At 50.5% G+C, this 19410-nt stretch overlaps 1 protein-coding gene across 2 annotated transcripts; it reads left to right on the forward strand.

Moving 5' to 3' along the window:
• Positions 1-8825: 8825 nt before the first annotated feature.
• On the forward strand, positions 8826-18430 carry COPZ2 (COPI coat complex subunit zeta 2). Of its 2 annotated transcripts, none has more exons than XM_043904323.1 (9): positions 8826-8996; positions 9649-9723; positions 11363-11444; positions 12138-12229; positions 12679-12734; positions 13442-13519; positions 15474-15525; positions 16131-16169; positions 16807-18093. In XM_043904323.1, the coding sequence occupies exons 1-9, from the start codon at positions 8886-8888 to the stop codon at positions 16858-16860; spliced, it is 639 nt and encodes a 212-aa protein (XP_043760258.1). In that variant the 5' UTR covers positions 8826-8885; the 3' UTR covers positions 16861-18093. The 2 variants fall into 2 exon arrangements, with proteins under 2 accessions (XP_043760258.1, XP_043760259.1); XM_043904324.1 differs by lacking the exon at positions 16807-18093 and adding an exon at positions 18100-18430 and having other exon boundaries at positions 8832-8996.
• The last annotated feature ends 980 nt before the right edge of the window (positions 18431-19410 follow it).

Here is a 19410-nt window from a genome sequence, read left to right on the forward strand (position 1 = left end):
ATGCTAGAATATGAACTCCATTGAGGACTAGAATTTTGTGCATTAATGGTTGAGTCTTCAAAGCCTAGAACTGTACCTGCAATAGTAGACACTCAATAAATACTTGCTAGGAGTTCCCAGGGGTCTAGTGGTTAGTGATATGGGCTTTCACTGCAGTGGCCTGATGGGGAGCTGAGATCCCACAAGCCCACAGGGTAGCTATAAAAAAATAAAATCTGGGGCGGGGGTGGGGGGGGAAGCTTGCTGAGTAATTGAAGGGGAACTCAAGCACTCCTGTGATTAAAAGTTCTTGTTAAAAACAGAAATTAATCCTTGGAGGAGATGTGGTTTTGGAGGATATGGCATATTATCAAGGAAGGGGATGGCCATTCAGCCCCTGAATAAGACCAATATTGGATAAGAATGGAGGAGAAATTAAGGTGAAATCAGTAACTCTAAAAATATATCAAGGGGGTTGAGAAGAAAATATTTTAAAACCAAAGTATTAGAAGATACCAAGGCTAGACTAAAGTTACTGGGCTTAAATACAAGACTATTTTGAGAAGATAGGAGGGACTGCATACGAAGAATGGCCATCTGTTTGACATAGCAAATAGAGAACAAATTTAAACCTTGACACAGTTCTGAGAAAACAACTGAGCAATCTTTTATCTGTGGGGAGTCAGGGAACCTTAGCACCAACAGAACTGAATGTGGTAGACAGTCTGTATTTTCCAAGTTTCTTTTGAGCTGCACAGTAGGGTACCAGGTGTCTGGGATGAAAAATAAGGTCGTTAGTACATTTAAGAGTAACATGAAATCAAGATGAATGTTTACTGAAATGGCAGCTGTGGGTGGAAAAGCTACACCAGGGACATCACATGTGATATTCTCACATCACTGTGGAAGCCTTAATTCACTTGGTCACTTTTTAATCACTCACAGGTTTGCTGAGATAGCCCTCTTACCCACTGTCTCCTTTCCTTTCTCTCCTTTCTGGGGTCTTGGGTGTGGAGAGAGTTGCAGGCACTGAGGATAGGAGGGACTCCCTGTTCAGCCTTCGAAAAGGGGTGGGAGAGGTGTGGAGAGGTCTTTTGTTTGGCCCACACTATCCTGTTCATTCTCTTTCCCCTCTGAGCTTCAAGTACTATGTTTAAATGTGTATAATAATTATTTGAGCATAAAGTGGGAGAGAGCTGAATTGGGAACTGTTTTGTTGATTAAAGAATGACTAGGGGTAGTCAGAAAGTTTTCTGCTTAGTGGTTACTGAAAGGTGGCAAGAAAAAAAGGAAAGACAAAGAATTGCTGGCCCATTGCAAGGGCTAAGGAGAATCGAGATGTAGAGACACTGTCAGCAGCCGGTGGTGAGGCCTGGCAGGGTGTGGGCACCCAGGATATTTAATAGTACTCTATGTAGGAAGTGGAGATTGAAAGACTGTCTTGTCTTCCACTCTGTCTATAGAGTTTCAGATCAAGTCTGAGCAGGTGCAAACCTCCTTCCCAGAACCCACTCATTAACCTTCTAAAATCCAGGGTGTATCCTTTTTCACCCAGGAAGCCTCCCTCTCCCCCACATCCCCGCCCCCCCCCCCCCCCCCCCCCCCCCCCCAATGCCTTTCTCTGCCTGGAACAGCTGTTAACAGGACAATTACCCAAGAAGCAAAAGAAAGATCCCGTGCTGATGTGTCATCAGTCCTGGTATATCCATTAAATCAGACCGAGAAGCCCACTGGAAAAAGTGAGTGCATGCACTCCCTCCCTGAGGGAGAGGCTGAGAGCCACCAGTCACACCAGGCCCTGAAGAGGAGACTCCATCCAGCCTGCTCAGGAGAGAAGGCAGTGGGACACCAGGAAGCCGATTAGTTCTAATGCGCAGGAATTCGGGGTCACACAAAAAGCCAGCTATCCCTGGATAGCCCTCCGTGCCCCAGTGATATCTATGTTGACCCACCTTCCTCCCTGGGGAAAGCTTCACCACGCAGGCATCCTCCAGTCATCCTGCCATGATGGCTTCTGCCAAGAAACCCTGGGAGAAGGGCATGTTGGGAGGGCAGCCTGGCTGCAGCTCGAGTTCTTCTGGAATAGCAGGAATTGCTTCTTCCCCTAAGGGGAAACAGTCTTTCTGCTCTCTTGTGGTTTCCTTTCTTTTTTTTTTATTTTTTTATTTTTTTATTTTTTTCCCTTTCTTTAAAAATGTTTTTAAATGTTGTTAATCTATATAAATATTTTTCACCCCTCAACTTCTGACTAATCCAGGGGAATGTATAAAATGCCTGAGATTTCCTTATAGCCCTTCTGAGAGATTCTAGGATTACACCCTGTCAGTACTAAACGTTACCGTGTTTTGCAAGGAAATCAATTAGTTCTCCAGCTAATCCAGACATCTGGCCCTTTCTTACATGGTAAACATCATTAGCAAGCTGGTTACCATTAAGCCATCAAAAGAGGTTCTACAAGCCAGTCTCTTCCCTGTGTACCCCTCCCACTGCTGTCTTAGAATATTGCTTCTCAACCCTGGCTGCACATTAGAATCACCTGGGGAGCTTGTAAAAATTATCAGTGCCCAGGTCCCACCCCCAACCAATTAAATCAGAGTCTCCCAGAGCAGCCCTGGGCATCAGGATTCTGTAAAAACTCCTTAGGTGATTCTTATGTGCAGCCAGAGTAGAGAATCACTAGCTTGGAGCAAGAATCCATGTTGAGTAAAAAAGAACAGCAGTGCTAATCATGGGCACAGACTAGAATCACCACCTGACTTTAGGATGTGTTCTTTCTCAATCCTAACATGTTCTTGTCCTGGACCTATCCAATGAAAATGCTTCACTGATCATTCACATCTTGGTGTAACATTTTATGAAGCTGAGTTCAGTGGTCCTTGTATGTCTCACCATGTTGTCCCAAATAGTGTTGGATAATTCTCTTTGTGTAGCTCTCAGTATGGCATGTCACAGTCAGCGAGGTGTTATTGTGAAGTGGGAAAAGTGGGTGTTTTAGACTCGGCTGCATTCAAAAACTTACTACTTGGGCCCTCCGAGATAAAATGGAGATAATATACATATTCACCAAGTTTGAAAATCCTATCCTGTGTATAAAGCCACTCATGCATGGGTAGAGCTAAGGGTGACGTCCCTTTCTTGCCCAACTCTCTCTCCACCCCACTTCACAACCTGGTTATCCCAGAGAAAACCAAACGCCGAAGATATGAGAGTTGTCCTTAGATGGTCGACTAGAAATTCGTCTGCAGAAAAAGGATGGAAGCTTTCGGTTTTTCTCTGGAGGATGCCACAAGCACATACAACCACACCTCACATTGCACACACACCTCCCCCTCTTGACATTATAGCAGGAAGGAGAGAGAGAGGCTGTTACCCAAGGGAGCTGTTTCTTCTTGTCACACAAGAACAGATGCTGAAATCCTAGGACAGACAGCACTGAGATGCGGCAGCAGGAGGGTGTCAGAGGAAGTGGAATGGTCTCACCTCCAAGATACAACCAAGGCCCAGAGGGAAACCTATTTGAATCACTAGCCTCCTGGAGACTCCAGAGGGCAGGGACATACGTGTGTGTGTTTTCAGGACCAGTTCTGAGTCCAGCTTCTCCCCTGACCCCAGCGGCTTAGAGATGCGCACAGCACCTCCTCCTAGCACAACCTGCTCCCCCCACCCCCAAGGAAGGAGAAAGCAGGGAAACAGCAAGCCGCTTTCTTTTTGAACCCAGCTCTGGCTTCTTAATTCTGAGAAGGCTCTCCAGCAACTTCTCTGTTGCACTCGCATGCTTCCCAAGTGCTGTCAGCCTTACACTAAAGTCCTTGTGGGGTGATGTTCTACGGGGCCATTGTCCCAACACCATTCACACTGAACTTGTATGTTTACACAGAACCCCCATTAAACGGGTGCTCCAGGATGGAGGGGCCCTGAGGAGGGAAAGGGATCAGAGGAAGGAAAGGAGTCCTAGGTTCTCTGTTGAGGGAGTTTACCAAAGAGTCATCAATGACAGAAATCTCTTCCTTGAAAACTTCTATTTGAGCGCTCTGGATTTACTTATTTCCAAGGGCACTTAAGCAGTAAAGTAGTCCTGATGATGTTAACAATAGTAGCCCAGGGGGTGAAGGTGGTGATACTGAAGACTCTCCCTGGCCTCTGCTCTCATCCCCAGCCCCTCTGCCCTCCCAGCTAGTCTCCTATAACTAACTCCTCCCTCTTCTCTACAGGAAGCCATACCTAAGTCCCCAGTCTTCCTAGATCTTCCTAGATCTCCTCTCTTCTGCAAGCTGACCCTCTCCCACTGTGGGTACCATCCGCTATACAGAGGCTAGAAAATACCCCAGAGGCTTTTTGGTGCTATCTTTGTAAACATGAACTAATAATGGACTGCTGCTGCTAAATCGTTTCAGCCGTCTCCAACTCTGTGAGACCCCATAGACGGCAGCCCACCAGGCTCCCCGGTCCCTGGGATTCTCCAGGCAAGAACACTGGAGAATAATCATGGACTCCTTCTCCAATAATAATGGACTAGGTCACAGAATATTAAAGATGGAAATAATCAAATCAGGATTTTTAATAACATATTGAGCTGGCATGATCATTGACATAACGTCTGATGATCTGGAATCCAAACAAAATACTGTCCTTTCCCCCATTATACCAAATAGCATTGATTAATGTTCATTATTATAAGTCTGGTAGCCTGCAGGGAAGATCTGGATGTGCCTTCTACATCATCATAAAAAGACATTCAATAGATGTTTCCACAGATGTCTGTGTGGCTTCTCCCCTCATTTCCTTCAGCTCTTTGCTCAAATGTCACCTTGAAGGCTTTCTCAAATGACCCTAAGGAAAATGGCAATTTCCCCTGCCTCTCCCTAACCCCTAACATTCCTGATACCCTTTCCAGATTAATTTTTCTTCATAGTATGCATGCATGCTAAGTAACTTCAGTCATGTCCAACTCTCTGCGACCCTATGGACTGCACCCCACCAGTTCCTCTGTCCCTGAGAATTCTCCAGGCAAAAACATTGGAGTGGGTTGCCATGTCCTTCTCCAGGGTATCTCCCTGCCAGGGATCGAATCCTCATCTCTTAAACATCTCCTGTATTAGCAGGTGGGTATCACCACCTGAGAAGTACCTTTCTTCACACAGTGCTTATCACCAATTTAAATATTACTATTTTATTCATGTATCTGTGCACTGTGGGTATTGCACAAAAATGCATGCACACACACACAAATACTTGAATAAGCTCCATGAGAGCAAAGATTTTGTTTACTTTGGCTGCTGTTGCGTCCCAGTGACTAAAAAAGCAACTGGCACATGGTAAATACTCAATAAATATTTGTACAGCACATAAAATATGGTTTCATTGAACCTGTCATGTGCCAGGCACCAGGAATTCCACAGGCACATTATCTCTATTTCTTTAGGACATAATACCTGGTGCAGAGAAGGACCACACATGTTTGTAAACAAGTAGTAAAAATGGTATTTAGAGATTAAGTACAACAAAAGTAGGGTGCTGAGATACAAAGGGACAGCAAAGACCTATCAAGTTAAGAGTTGGTGGTTGTTAGAAAGGGTCTTTTGGTGATGACATTGAAGCTGAGATGAATGAGATAGCTTGATACTATTCAGCAGAGGAAACCCTCATTTCCCAGTCACAGGGGATAAGTGAAGTGAGTGTGGCACGCAACATGAGATGACCTGAAGAGAAGAGTGGAGAAGAAGTTCTTGGTCTGAAACCTGGGTTCCACCTCCATTCAACTATTGATTAGCTAAAGGATCTTGAAAGATCACACATGGAGAAGGCAATGGCACCCCACTCCAGTACTCTTGCCTGAAAAATCCCATGGACGGAGGAGCCTGGTAGGCTGCAGTCCATGGGGTCTCTAAGAGTCGGACACAACTGAGCGACTTGACTTTCACTTTTCACTTTCATGCATTGGAGAAGGACATGGCAACCCACTCCAGTGTTCTTGCCTGGAGAATCCCAGGGACAGGAGAGCCTGGTGGGCTGCTGTCTCTGGGGTCACACAGAGTCAGACACGACTGAAGCGACTTAGCAGCAGCAGCAGCAGCATGTTGAAATAGAATGACTCATTACATTGTGGATATTCAACTCAATTTTTTTTACAGGTTTAAAAATCAATTGTAGATTGAATTACAGTTTACATGCAGTAAAATCACCCATGTTAAGTGTACACGTCAATACAATTTGAAATGCATTTTGAAATAATATATAACACATACAAGATTCCCCCTTTGTCCTCAGTTTCTCTTTCTGTGATTTCAGTTACTTGCAGCCAACTGTGGTTTGAAAACAGTAAATGGAAAATTCCAGAAATAATTCATAAGCTTTAAAAAAAAAAAATCACACAAACTCTTTGAGTTTCCCTTCCTAAAATGGGGGTGAGAACACCTACCGCATTGGTGTGAGTTATATAATGTATCTTAAAGAGCTTAGCTGTAAAATGCATGCCTATCAGTTCAGTTCAGGTGCTCAGACGTGTCCGACTCTTTGTGACCCCACAGACTGCAGCACAACAGGCCTCCCTGTCCATCATCAACTACTGGAGTTTACTCAAACACATGTGCATTGAGTCGGTGATACCATCCAACCATCTCATCCTCTGTCGTCCCCTTCTCCTCCCACCTTCAATCTTTCCCAGCATCAGTGTCTTTTCAAAGGAGTCAGCTCTTCACATCAGGTGGCCAAAGTATTGGAGTTTCAGCTTCAGCATCAGTCCTTCCAATGAATATTCAGGACTGATTTCCTTTAGGATGGACTGGTTGGATCTCCTTGATGTCCAAGGGACTCTCAAGAGTCTTCTCCAACACCACAGTTCAAACACATCAATTCTTTGGCACTCAGCTTTCTTTATAGTCCAACTCTCACATCCATACATGACCACTGGAAAACCCATAGCCTTGACTAGACGGACCTTTGTCAGCAAAGTAATGTCTCTGCTTTTTAATATGCTATCTAGGTTAGTCATAGCTTTTCTTCCTAGGAGGACGCGTCTTTTAATTTCATGGCTGCAGTCACCATCTGCAGTGATTTTGGAGCTCAAGAAAATAGTCTGTCACTGTTTCCATTGTTTCCCCATCTATTTGCCATGAAGTGATAGGACCGGATGCCATGATCTTAGTTTTCTGAATATTGAGCTTTAAGCCAACTTTTTCACTCTCCTCTTTCACTTTCATCAAGAGGCTCTTTAGTTCTTTGCTTTCTGCCATATGTGGTAGTGTTATCTGCATATCTGAGGTTATTGATATTTCTCCTGGCAATCTTGATTCCAGCTTGTGCTTCATCCAGTCCAGCATTTCTCATGATGTGCTCTGCATATAAGTTAAATAAGCAGGGTGACAATATACAGCCTTGACATACTCCTTTCCCAATTTGGAACCAGTCTGTTGTTCCATGTCCAGTTTTAACTGTTGTTTCTTGACCTGCATACAGATTTCTCAGGAGGCAGGTCAGGTGGTCTGGTATTCCCATCTCTTGAAGAATTTTCCACAGTTTGTTGTGATTCACACAGTCAAAGGCTTTGGCATAGTCAATAAAGCAGAAGTATATGTTTTTCTGGAACTCTCTTGCTTTTTCGATGATCCAACAGATGTTGGCAATTTGATCTCTGGTTCCTTTGCTTTTTCTAAATCCAGCTTGAACATCTGGAATTTCATGGTTCACATACTGTTGAAGCCTGGCTTGAAGAATTTTGACTATAGTGATGGGTAAATGCCTGCTGCTACTGCTAAGTCACGTCAGTCGTGTCCAACTCTGTGTGACCCCATAGACGGCAGCCCACCAGGCTCCCGTCCCTGGGACTCTCCAGGCAAGAATACTGGAGTAGGCTCCCATTTCCTTCTCCAGTTAGTGAAAGTGAAGTCGCTCAGTCGTGTCCGACTATTCCCCACCCCATGGACTGTAGCCTACCAGGCTCCTCCGTCCAGGGAATTTTCCAGGCAAGAGTACTGGAGTGGGGTGCCATTGACTTCTCTGGGGTAAATGCCTAAATACTGTTAATTTCCCACTAGCCTTGAGGATCCTGAAGCTAAAGCCCTTTAGTATACTTAATGGGCTTCCCTAGTGGCTCAGGGGTAAAGAATCCGCTCCTGATGCAGGAGACAAGAGTTCAATCCCTGGGTTGGGAAGATCCCCTGGAGAAGGAAATGACAACCCACTTCGGTATTATGGGTTCGAAAGTCGGACACGACATAGTGATTAAACCACCTAGTATACCTAGGACAAAGGAACCAAAGCATGGCAAAGCCTGACGCCATTCACAGGTGGAACATTTGTACTGCTGGGTATCTGTCTCATTTCAGATTGTGTCCGTGTTTGCAGAGGTGTCCGGGCGCCATGCCTCCCTTCCCCAAGTCGCGGGAGGCATGAGAGAAACTCTGCTGCACAGAGGGGTCTCTCTAGAGCTGTCCTCATCTGCTCCCGCTGCTAGGACTTGTCTCTGAAGTTCAGAGGATGACCCGATGTGTTTGTGCCAACGGTACCTACCAGGAGTCAAGAGACAAACTGGACTTTGCCTGTTTCCTGACGGCCTCAGGGCAGCCTGTGGACGTCGGTGCAAACCAAACCCACAAGCCTGAGAGAAGGCAGGAGGGGGAAAGGGGGCCGGTCTTGGGACAAACTGAGGCTGCAAGGAGCTCTGGGCTTTGAGGGGCCAAAGAAGGCCAGGGGAAAGAGAGCTGGAGTGTGAGCGCGGGGCGGAGAGGGCGGGAAGGGAGAGGAAGGAGGGAGGCCGAGGAGGGAAGGGCCTCGGGGGAAGGAAGGACACGCGCGGAGGGGCTGAGGGGGGCGGGCGCGAGGCCGGCGGCCGCCGGGGAGGAGCGGCGGCGGCCCGGGGGGCGCGGGGCGGGGCGGGGCGGCGCTGTCAGCGCGAGGCAGCGAGCGGAATGCAGCGGCCGGAGGCCTGGCCACGTCCGCACCCGGGGGAGGGGGCCGCGGCCGCCCCGACTGGGGGCCCGGCGCCGCCCGCCCGAGCTGGGGAGCCCGCGGGGCTGCGGGTACGGAGCGGGCGGCGCCGGGGGCCGGGGGGCGCCAGCTCACGGGTCGGGCGCCGGGGATCTTGGTGCCGCCGGGACCGGCCTGGGAGGGGCGGCGCCCGCGCGGGCAGAAAAGTTCCTCCGCGCTGACTCGGGAGGAGGCCGGTGCGGCGTCCGCGTGGGCGAAGTTCTGGAGCTGTCGGAGCGGGCGGGGGACGGCTCGGCCGGGCTGGATTGCGACTCTCCCGGAGGGCTAGGGAGCGCGGGGTCGCCCCGGCGGCGGGCTGACGTGCGTGCTTCTGGAGCCCGACGGGCCAGGGCGCCGGGGGCCGCTGGAGGAGCTCCGCGCCGCTGTCCTCCCGGCCCAGGTTCTGTGATACACTCCGACTCGGGCTCTGGAGCAGTCAGTGCATGACAGAACTTGGGCCCGGACGGACCTTCTGCACCCAATGGGCACAGCGCCCACCCGGGGCCTGCAGTGGGACATCTGCCTGGGCGGGGAGCGGGCACCCAAGTGGCCCATGCGGCATAGGGTTGGGCCGGAACCAGCTGTGGACTTTTGGGGCTGGGGTCGCTGGCCTGAGGATGGACTCCGGGGACCAGCAGGTCCCGTAGAGCCAATGACAGGGTTCTGCCCTGGCTTAGGGGTCAACAAAGCTCTCCCCCGTGTCAGTTGCAGGAACCTTCCCTCTACACCATCAAGGCCGTTTTCATCCTAGATAATGACGGACACCGCCTGCTGGCCAAGGTAACCTCCCACCCTCACCGGAGGGCCCCTGAAGACACTGTGCCACAGGCCCACGTCCAGAAGTCCCCACCCAGCTGACTCACCTGGCCGGAGAGACCCCACTGTGGGCTCTGCGACACAGACCAGCTCAGCTGAGACCCTTCCAAAGGTCATTCTGCCCATCCTCCTGCCTTGTCAGACTGCTGGCCCCCAAAGGGGGAGAGGCTGTCTCTTCTGTTTCTACTCATGTTGTCCAGAATGTCTTCTTCTTCAGAGTAATGTCCTTACCTCTGGCCTGGGACCCTGGATTCCTGGTCCACCAATTCTGAACAAGTAACCTCTGTTTTGCTTCTACAGCTTGGTAAACACTAAGGATTTAGAACAGATAGGATTTTATAGACCAGATTTTAATCCAACTCTTTCATAAATGAGGAAAATGTAGTCTAGAGAAGCCAAAAGAGTTGCCTGGAGTCACAGGTACTAATATCAGAGCAAGGATCCAAACTCGGGTATTTTGACTTGAAGCTCAGGAGGATGATTTTCTCTGCACCAACTATTCAGTTATCTGGTATATATGCTAGTGATCATGGCCAAGACAAACCAAACTAGAATAATCCCAAAATAAATATCTACCATCAACACAATTAACTATAGTGGGACTGTGACACCTAAAGTAGCTATGAAATGCAATATAGACATTTTAGCTTGTTTAGGCTGAAACTTTTTATCTTCATGACATTGCAATGAGCCTGTTTACCACAACAGTGGCTGGCAGGGAGACCACTAATTTGCCTGCAGATGGGGCACTAGGTGGCAAAATCTACATTCAGAAAATGGAAGCTGAGCTGACCGTCCCTTGCCCCAGCAGATGGTCAGAGGTAGCTCAGCAACCAAAGGTTCCAGGGCCTCCTCCCAGCAGATCACATCCATGTGCAAATGCAGGAACTGAATCAGAGAGAGAGTCTCATCAAGCCCAACAAAACAGCATTGATTTTGTTAGGCAGTGTGTGCCAGGAACTCTCCCTTAGATAGTTCATCTTCACCATAGTTGTCGTTGTTTAGTCGATAAGTCGTGTCAACTCTTGCGACTGTAGCCACCAGGCTCCTCTGTCTGTGGGATTTCCCAAGCAAGAATACTAGAGTGGGTTGCCATTTCCTTCTCCAGGGGATCTTCACCATAATTTTGTCTGAAGTCAGACCATCGTTGGCATTGAATCCCAGCTCTGTCCCTTAAACTGTGAGGTGTCAGAGAAGTTACCCCATCCATATAATGTGGATAATAAAGTAGCTGTTGTGCTTTATTGTGGTAAAGAGCCCCTGGCTCTGTCTTTTTTCCTGTAGACTCAGGTTAGTGTAGAAACAGTGTGGCCTAGTGACCACCCCGGTCATCTGCTGAATGTACAAAGGCCTCCAAGAAGTCAGGACAGGACTCCAAAAGCAAGCCTCAAAATTCCTCTACTTTTTATGACTCTCTTTGCTCAGAATTTAATCTGTGTTTAGGGGGAAACAGTGAGCAGACAGGCGTAGAGGGCAGTCAAGAGGAGGGGGGCATGGCAGCAGGGTCCCACTTGACCAGCACCCACCGTTCCCTGCCACCCATCCAGGGAGGAGCCAGACCCTGTGGAGCGGCTGCCACTTTTTCTCCTTCCCTTCCTTCTAGTATTATGATGACACATTCCCCTCCATGAAAGAGCAGATGGCCTTCGAGAAAAACGTCTTCAATAAGACCAGCCGAACTGACAGTAAGTGTCCTCCTCTTCCTTGCACAGAACTCTCAGATGCACACTGTCATCTCCGTCTGGACACAGCTGTCCCTGTCGGCCTCACATACCCACAGGCCATTCCCTTTTCTTCAGAGATGCTTTTTCTTCCCCTTCCCAGCTGTTCTCTTTTCCCTTCTGGTGAACCTTCACCCTCCTCCCCGTCACCAGCACGCACACACCGCCCCCCCCCCGCCCCACCGCCACCTGCCTGCTTCTGGCATGCCTGGACTCCTCTCAGTGGAAGAGACCACCACCAGCCTGGGCTGGTCAGAGGCATTGCACATGGTGGGTGAAAGGTCAGCCTTAAACCAGACTTGTTGACTTCTCAGAATGAGGCAGTCAGGTGCTAGGAATGAAGTAGAGGGTTGGAGCAGGGACACGGAGTAGCCCAGTGGTAGTGTCCCTAGTGAAAGTCTCTCCAAGGGTTCTAGTCTTTGTGAGGATTCTTTTTTTGTTTGGCCACTGCTTGTGAGATCTTAGTTCCCAGACTGGGGATTGAACTCGGGCCCTTGGCAATGAAAGCACAGAGTCCTAACCATTGGACTGGGCTGGAATTTCCTTTGCAAGTGTTCTGGGGAAGAGGAAGGAAATAGGGGGAGAGATGCAGAGCTGGAGATGGACAGGAGGGGCCAGGCAGAGGTGACCAGAACTGAGACCCTGTTTCTCTTCTAGGTGAGATTGCATTTTTCGGGGGCATGACCATCGTCTACAAGAGCAGCATTGACCTCTTCCTGTATGTGGTGGGCTCATCCTACGAGAATGAGGTGAATTCAGGAGGTTGGGGAGACAAGAAGGGTCTCTCTGTGGGGAGTGGCTTGGAGCCTGGGGTAGAAGCTGGGCGGCTTCCCCTTGGTACCCCTGCTTCTAGACTCTGGGGAACTGGGAGCCTCCAGAATGGTTCTTTCTGGAACAATGCATATCCATGATACCCATTCTATTCCTTGGGTACCAGAAATGGAGTCCTCTGCCGGGAGCTTCTGTCTCTATTATACATCACTGGAGAAGGATGTATTCAGTGTCCTGCAGCAGGCACTGCAGTCCTTCCCAATTCAAACACGGGGAGGGACCTTCTCAGGTCAAGTTGCAGCCAGGCTCCAGCCTTGTCCTCCCTAAAGAGGGGCAGCTGTCCAACGGTCAGGTTCTGAGGTTTCCTTCTGGCCTTCTCAACCTCGGTCTCTCTTGTTTTCCTCCTCGCACATCCACTCCTCACCAGCTGATGCTCATGTCTGTTCTCACATGCCTGTTTGAGTCCCTGAACCACGTGCTAAGGTGAGTGAGGTCCTCTGTCCTCCAAGGCTCCCATCCCCCAGACCTTGGTACATCACAGGCAGGATGGTTCCCTGCTTTTCTCCTTAAGTCTCCACAAGATAAAATCTGGAGCCAGAGCAACTTCCTGCAAGGCCCCCTGCCCTTTACCTGCTCAAACAATGGTATGGCCAGAAGATGAAGTCTGGAGAAGCTAAGTGATTTGCCTGAGGTGTTACAGGTCGTTTCTATCAGAACCAGAGCCAAGATTCAAACTCAAGGTTTTTTGACTTGATGCTCGGGGTGATTTTCTCTCCATTCCCGTTCAGCGATCTGGTATCTACTCCAGTGAACATGGCCTGGGTAAATCAAACTCGGATAACCAAAAATAAGTGTTTACAGTCGCCATGTGTAACTACAATAGAGCTGTACTACCTGCAGTGCTTTAGGGCAGAAACAGGGTCAGTGCCCAAAAGTGGCGGGGGCGGCACGGGTAGAATGGACCATGAGGGGCTGAAGGAAGCAGACCCGTCCTCTGCTCAGGAATCCCTTGCCCAGGTGCCAGCCTCACTGCCCTTGATATTCTCCTTCCCTGTGCTTGTGCGGGGACAGGGGCTGGAGGGTGGGGAACGAGGCAGTCTTTGGAGAGAGCGGGTCCACCTCACTAAGGCAAGGACCCGGCTCCTCCCGGCCATGCCACAGGGAGGTTGCAGAGCTGTGTCTTCTTTCAGGAAGAACGTGGAGAAGCGCTGGTTGCTGGAGAACATGGACGGAGCCTTCCTGGTGGTGGATGAGATTGTGGATGGCGGGTGAGGAGTGGGAGAGGAAAAGGGGCTGGTCAGGAGCCCTCACAGTGGGAGATGGCCTTGAGGGTCATCAGCGCTAGGTTGCACCCAGCATGTTGTTGGCTCTCTGGCCAGCTTCTCCCTCCCTTTCTCCAGCATATTCCCTGCGATCCCATCCCCCAACCCCACTCATGATGATGGAGGTTGACTTCAATGTTAGCCGAAGTCAAGCACGCAAGAAAGTAATCTGATGTCAAACTACGGCTGACTGTTGACCAGGCAAGGTTTTGGGGGAATGGTTTGCTCTCCAGTGGCCAGGAGAGGCAGGCAGCACAGACACCCGCCCTTCCTGGAAAGACTTCATTCAGGCAGAGCCCTGCGGCAGCTACACCTCTCGCTCTTAGAGGTTCACTCCAACATTGACTGCTTGCACCACCTGGGCCAGTTGCTTATTTTCCTTACTTTCCCCAGCTTTGAAATGGAGACAGTAAGGAAACTGCCTAAAAGGATGTGGGATTAAATGAGGTGATGCAGGCGAAGTTCATTGTTCTCCTTCAGTAAATCTTGTCTCTTTTCACTGGTATAAGATTATAGTCTTAGGAAGCTGGGAGCTCCTATGAGAGGTTGGTTAGTGAATTTCCATGGGGGCGGGGTTGGGCAATATTCAGGGAGAAAAAGAAGTTCTGGCTCTGGAGCAAAGGATAATGGAAATGGATCACCTGTGAGACAGCCATATGCCTGTGATTACATGCATTTAATAGATGAGGAAACAGAGGCTCAGAGATTTAAGTGACTTGCCCAGGGTCACATGACTAGGGGGTGGCAGGGCCAAGATCTAAAACTTGTGCAGGTTTCCAGAGATTGTGCTCTTTGCATGGCACTGAAATACATTGCTAGGGACAGGGGCTCCGGGAGATGGGATACTGTGAGGTTCTTCCTGCCTTCTCTCCCTCCTTTACTCTATATCTGTTGACTGCCTGCTGCTGCTGTTGCAGGGCCTTGTGCTAATTGCTAGGACCTGACAGTGAGGGAAATAAGACCAGGTTTTGTGGAATATAAAGGTTGTATATAAAATTTGGTGGAACTTCTTCAAGAAACACACACAGTTATAAAATGAGGTGCAGGGCCTTCACAAGGGAGATTGTCAGTTTTATCAGCTTCCCATCTGTACCCCCAGAAGTCCCAGTTTTTGCCCCCCTTTCCCTCCAGTGAAAACAGGGAAGCATTAGTGGAAGCAACATTTGGTCCTGAACCTGAACCTGAATGGTTGCTATAAAGGACCTCTGGTGAGGGACTTGGGGCTACAAGTGCCCCTGTAATGGAGCCTGGGAGAAGGTCTCAAGAAATGTTTGTTCACTTCCTTCTGCCCTATAGGAGGCTCACTAGGTGAGGAGGAGCAGTCACTGAGTTCCTGAGGAGCCTTTCTCACCCACAGTGACCAACTCTTCCCCCCTGCACACCCTCCAGGGCATCATGAAAGAGTGCCAACTAGCCAAGAAATGCCTCCATAATTGGGTCTGTCGAAAGGGAAGGTTAAAAAAAAAAGGGGGAAGGTAGATTCTGATTTTGCAGTTCCATTTCTTTCATGTATAGCACAATACCATGGCAGAAAATAATAGTGAAACCAGATAGGGACCCCAGGGGGCTTCTCTTCCATCACTGCATCTGAATCCATCCCAGAGGTGAAGTGAACTTTCTAGAGCTCTCAGTTTTTGAGCCCCTGCTTTTGACAGACTGATCGATCTAGAGTGGACTACCCTGACCTGATCTCTTAAGGGTTTGCCCAGTGATGACAAAGTATGTGAGAATCAGGGCTCCATGGTGAGGGAGAGTTCTGGCTTGAGGAGTATGGGCAGGCCAAGTACCTTGGGGGGAGGATGTTGCAGGATATGGCAGGGAAGCGAAGGGCTTAGCAGGGAGCAGAGTCCAAGGAAAGCACGGGGCTGATTTTCCTCCTCATTTCTCTCTCACTTTGTAGCGTGATTCTGGAGAGTGACCCCCAGCAAGTGATCCAGAAAGTGAATTTTAGGGTAAGAGTCATCCTGTATCCCCCCCTCACTCCCATCTCCTCCAGGCTACCCTTCCCATCCTCTGTACTTCCTGTCCTCCCTGTGTCTGGGCAAAGGGAACCCGGATGGTGGGAACCCAAGCTCCTCTAGCAGAAGCAACCACTGGGTTGATGCACTTCTGGAGGGGAGCAGCAGTTTGGAGGGATGTCAGCCAGTAAAAGAGATCTCTGTCCTCTTCCCTTGGCCAATTACAAATACCTCACCATCCTCCCTGGTGGGAAGTACAGACTGAGGAAATAAATCCTCACAGAGACACCTGGTGGCTGCCTTGCCTTGAACTTGGCCTTGGAGGGGAAGAGATGGAATCTCCCCACCCAGTTTGGCTTCTCATGTCTGGATGAAACCTTTCTTCTCATTTTTAATCCCCCTCACTCTCCACCCACCGTGTCCCTTAGACAACCCTGAGGATGCTGGCTTCCAAGGGCTCTAGAAGTGATATACATGCAGTTCTGGATCCCCTGATCACAGCGTCCGCTCACCACCCACAAGCCCCTTTCTCTCACCTGTCTGTCTTCACCCGATACCCTTGCCCTGGCCTGACCACCTTGATTCTGCTTCCCCCACAGGCGGATGACAGCGGCTTGACTGAACACAGTGTGGCCCAGGTAGGCCTTCTCCATCTGCCTTGGCCAGAGATGGGCGAGAGGGAGGAGAACAGAGCATCCCAGGGGGACCCAGTGGGGCTCTCCAGGCAGAGAAGTCAGGGATGCAGGAGGGAAGGGATGACTCTGTCAGGCCATCTCTTGGAGACAGTCCACTGGAGGCTGCCAGGGTCCCCATGGTAATGTGGAGCTTGGGTATTAATAAATGATGATGCCTTCCCAGCAGTTCACCTTATCTCCTAGCTGGGTGTAGTTGGGTCAAAGCCCAGGAGGAGCTGCCCACGCTGAAGATGGCTGGGTCACTTGTTCCCCAAGTAGTGTGGGGGCTCAGGCCTCTGGAAAGGATCCCAAATAGGAGTTTTCTTCTAACCCCTCACCCCTGCTCTTTAGGGTCCACACTGAGGTGGTTAAGGGACACTTAAATCCACCATGGGATCTCATCCTCACCGCTGGCACAGCCAGTTTGGGCTGCACCTTGTCCCTGAGTGTGGAAAAGTCCATGCCGCCAGTCCCCTGCATGGTTCTATCTCGGGGTGCATGTGGGACAGGGCTGAAGTTTCCAGATCTACAGCCTGACTGGCTTCCCGGCTGCACAAACTTCCTACTTGTCAGGCTTGACCTCCATTCTGTCTACCCGCAGGTCTCTCTGCCCAGACTAATCCTGCTTTTATGGAGCTTCCTGCCCTGGCACTAACCACCTTGTACTGTAGTGGCCAGCGTTGCGATGGGCCCATGGCATCCCATGTGGGGCTCCAGGTGTGGTGGTGCCCTTTGCTGTACCTGCGGCCTCTCCCTTCCCAGTTCTCCTTGCCTCCTCCTACCCTGCTGAGATGAATGCAGCTACATGGCAACTTTCAGGGCTAAAGAGGTTAAGGGGCAATGAGCAGAGCAGATAAGAACAGCGGCGCGGGTGTGAGTCATCCAAAGGATGTAATGTTCTGCCTTACCACCTACAAGCTGGGTGGCCTAGGGCAAGTTATTCTACCTCTCTGGGCCTCGAATAATCACAGGACACTCCTCATAGAGTTGTGATGAAAATTAGATGAGCTAAAGCATGGAACGCTCTTGGCATGCATCCTGTTTTCCATAGGGGGAAAGAAGGCAGACATGGCACTTTTAATGGAATTCTTGAGGAAACACCAAGGGATGTGCAGGTAGTGAATGGGAGATGAAAGGAAGAGAAAGGTAGATCTCTACTGAGAACTGCAGGAGAACTCCAGGTCCAGGCTGTCCCTGAGAGAGGAGGGGGAGTAGGCAAGAGGAAGGGACATACAGTGTGGGATCAGCCTTCTTCGGGTGGGCGTGAGGCTTGATGGCTGGAGGGACAAACTGAGGGACATAGGTGGGGTCCGCACTGTGTTCGCGTGGTGTGTGCACAGTTGCATGGATCTGTGTAAACGTGGGGCTGAGGTGGTCTTGCAGCAGGATTTGAAAGGGAACACATCTGAGTGCAGGTGGCCTTCAGCAGAGCCTGCCCAGGAGCTCTTTGCCAGCTGTGCCACATCACAGCAGCTTGGCGTGGGGTGTTGAGGTCTTACTGGCAGCCAAAGCTAGAGCTAGGGGCTTGCTGAGGTGTCTGGGCCCAGTGTCAGGCCTGGGCCCGCCTCCGCCTGGACGTGGCACTGCGGGTGGAAGCTTGCATGGCATGGTGTGGGGAGACCAGGCTGCTGCCACACCCAGGGCTGCAGATGCTGGAACCAGAGGGCTGGCTGGGCCAGCTCCCATCTGGGCTGGCTGCTGGCTGCAGTCAGTTTGGGCGGCTCTTTCCATCTTGATGGCCCAGCCCCCCTTTAAAGCAGGCAGAGATGAGCTGCTGCCACCTAGTGACCGGGGATCGCCAGGACATGTGTCCCCCCCACCCGCCACTGCACTGTTAATGTACTTGAATTCCACCCGGTAATTCTCTCAACCCTCCACACCCCGCCCTACCCAGGTTCTTCAGTCTGCCAAGGAACAAATTAAATGGTCGTTACTGAAATGAAGGCTGTGCATTCAAGGCTCCCTGCCCCCAGACCATTCCCCCAATCCTAGCAAAAGCACAGAGACCCCAGGGAACAATAGAAACCCAGGCCTTCCCAGAAGTGACTCCTGAGGTCTCCGGCCAGGGACTTGAAATGCAGAGATTTGGCTTCAATACTGAGTCACCCCTTCTTCCTGCCCTGGCCTGCCCTTTGGGCCTTGAGAAGCAGCTGAGTTGCCTTAACTCACACCTTAGGCATCCCTGGCCCCAGAGCCCAAATAAACCTGCTTTTGTCTCCTGCCAATGGTCTCTCTCTTTTGGCCTGGGAAGTGTGTATGTGTTCTGATAAGGGCTTCTGCACTCCGCGGCATCTTCCGGATGCCCAGTACTAGGTGTATCTTTGTGGTTGTGTGATTGGGGAGGAAGTGGGTGAAGGGAAAGGAGCCGATTTAACTTAAGTGAGGGGGTGCGTCACTGACACCGGGGCCCTATATGTGGTGTGGAGGGCTAGGTATGATTGTGACAGGGTGGAAAGAGTCACAATGGGAGAAACGGTGCATTTCGGAAGAAAAGAGCAAAAGATACTCCACACGTGGTGGCCGCACTGGGATTCTTCAACTCACTTTTTCCATTCTCAGTCTCCAGAAGGGAAGCGCGTAAAGGTTTCCTCTGGACAAACTGAGGAACAGCACGCCTGTTTTTCTTGGCTTGTTCAGGAAGTTGCCCGGAAATCCAATGCTGGCATATACCTGGGTACTAGAGCGCTGCAAGCCTGGCAGGCCCAGATACTAGGGGTGAGGAGACATCGGCCCAGCTCCCACCTTGCATTGTGTCCAGATCACCTAGTGCGCCCAAGGGTGAGAAGAATTACAGGTACAGGAGAGGGATCCTATAGGCAGATGGGAAAGATGGAGTGACTTTCGGGGGTCACGACTCCTCCTTTCTCCCTGTTCTAGAACCTCCCCCTTTTCCCTTTTCTGCGTGACGTACAGAAGTCCCTGAGAGTGTCTAACTTTCGGCCTGGGACCGCTAGTTTCCCCAGATCCAGAGCCAACTGCAGGTGCAAGTTCACGCCCCGCCTTGGCTCCGCCCCTAGGCGCCCACCGCCGCGGGGAGCCGGGTCCGGCGACTTTATCCACGATCCTGTAGCGCCACCTGGAGGGAAAGGCGGGGAACGCGCTCCCTCCGAGTCCCGCGTCCCCTACTAACTCCGCCCCCAGGGTGGGACAGACCCCTGCTCCCGCGAGTTAATCTCTGGTCTCCAAATTTAGCGGCAGGGCGTTG

This window comes from Cervus elaphus, chromosome 5, assembly GCF_910594005.1.
Source record: "Cervus elaphus chromosome 5, mCerEla1.1, whole genome shotgun sequence".
NCBI classification, from domain to species: Eukaryota; Metazoa; Chordata; class Mammalia; order Artiodactyla; family Cervidae; genus Cervus; species Cervus elaphus.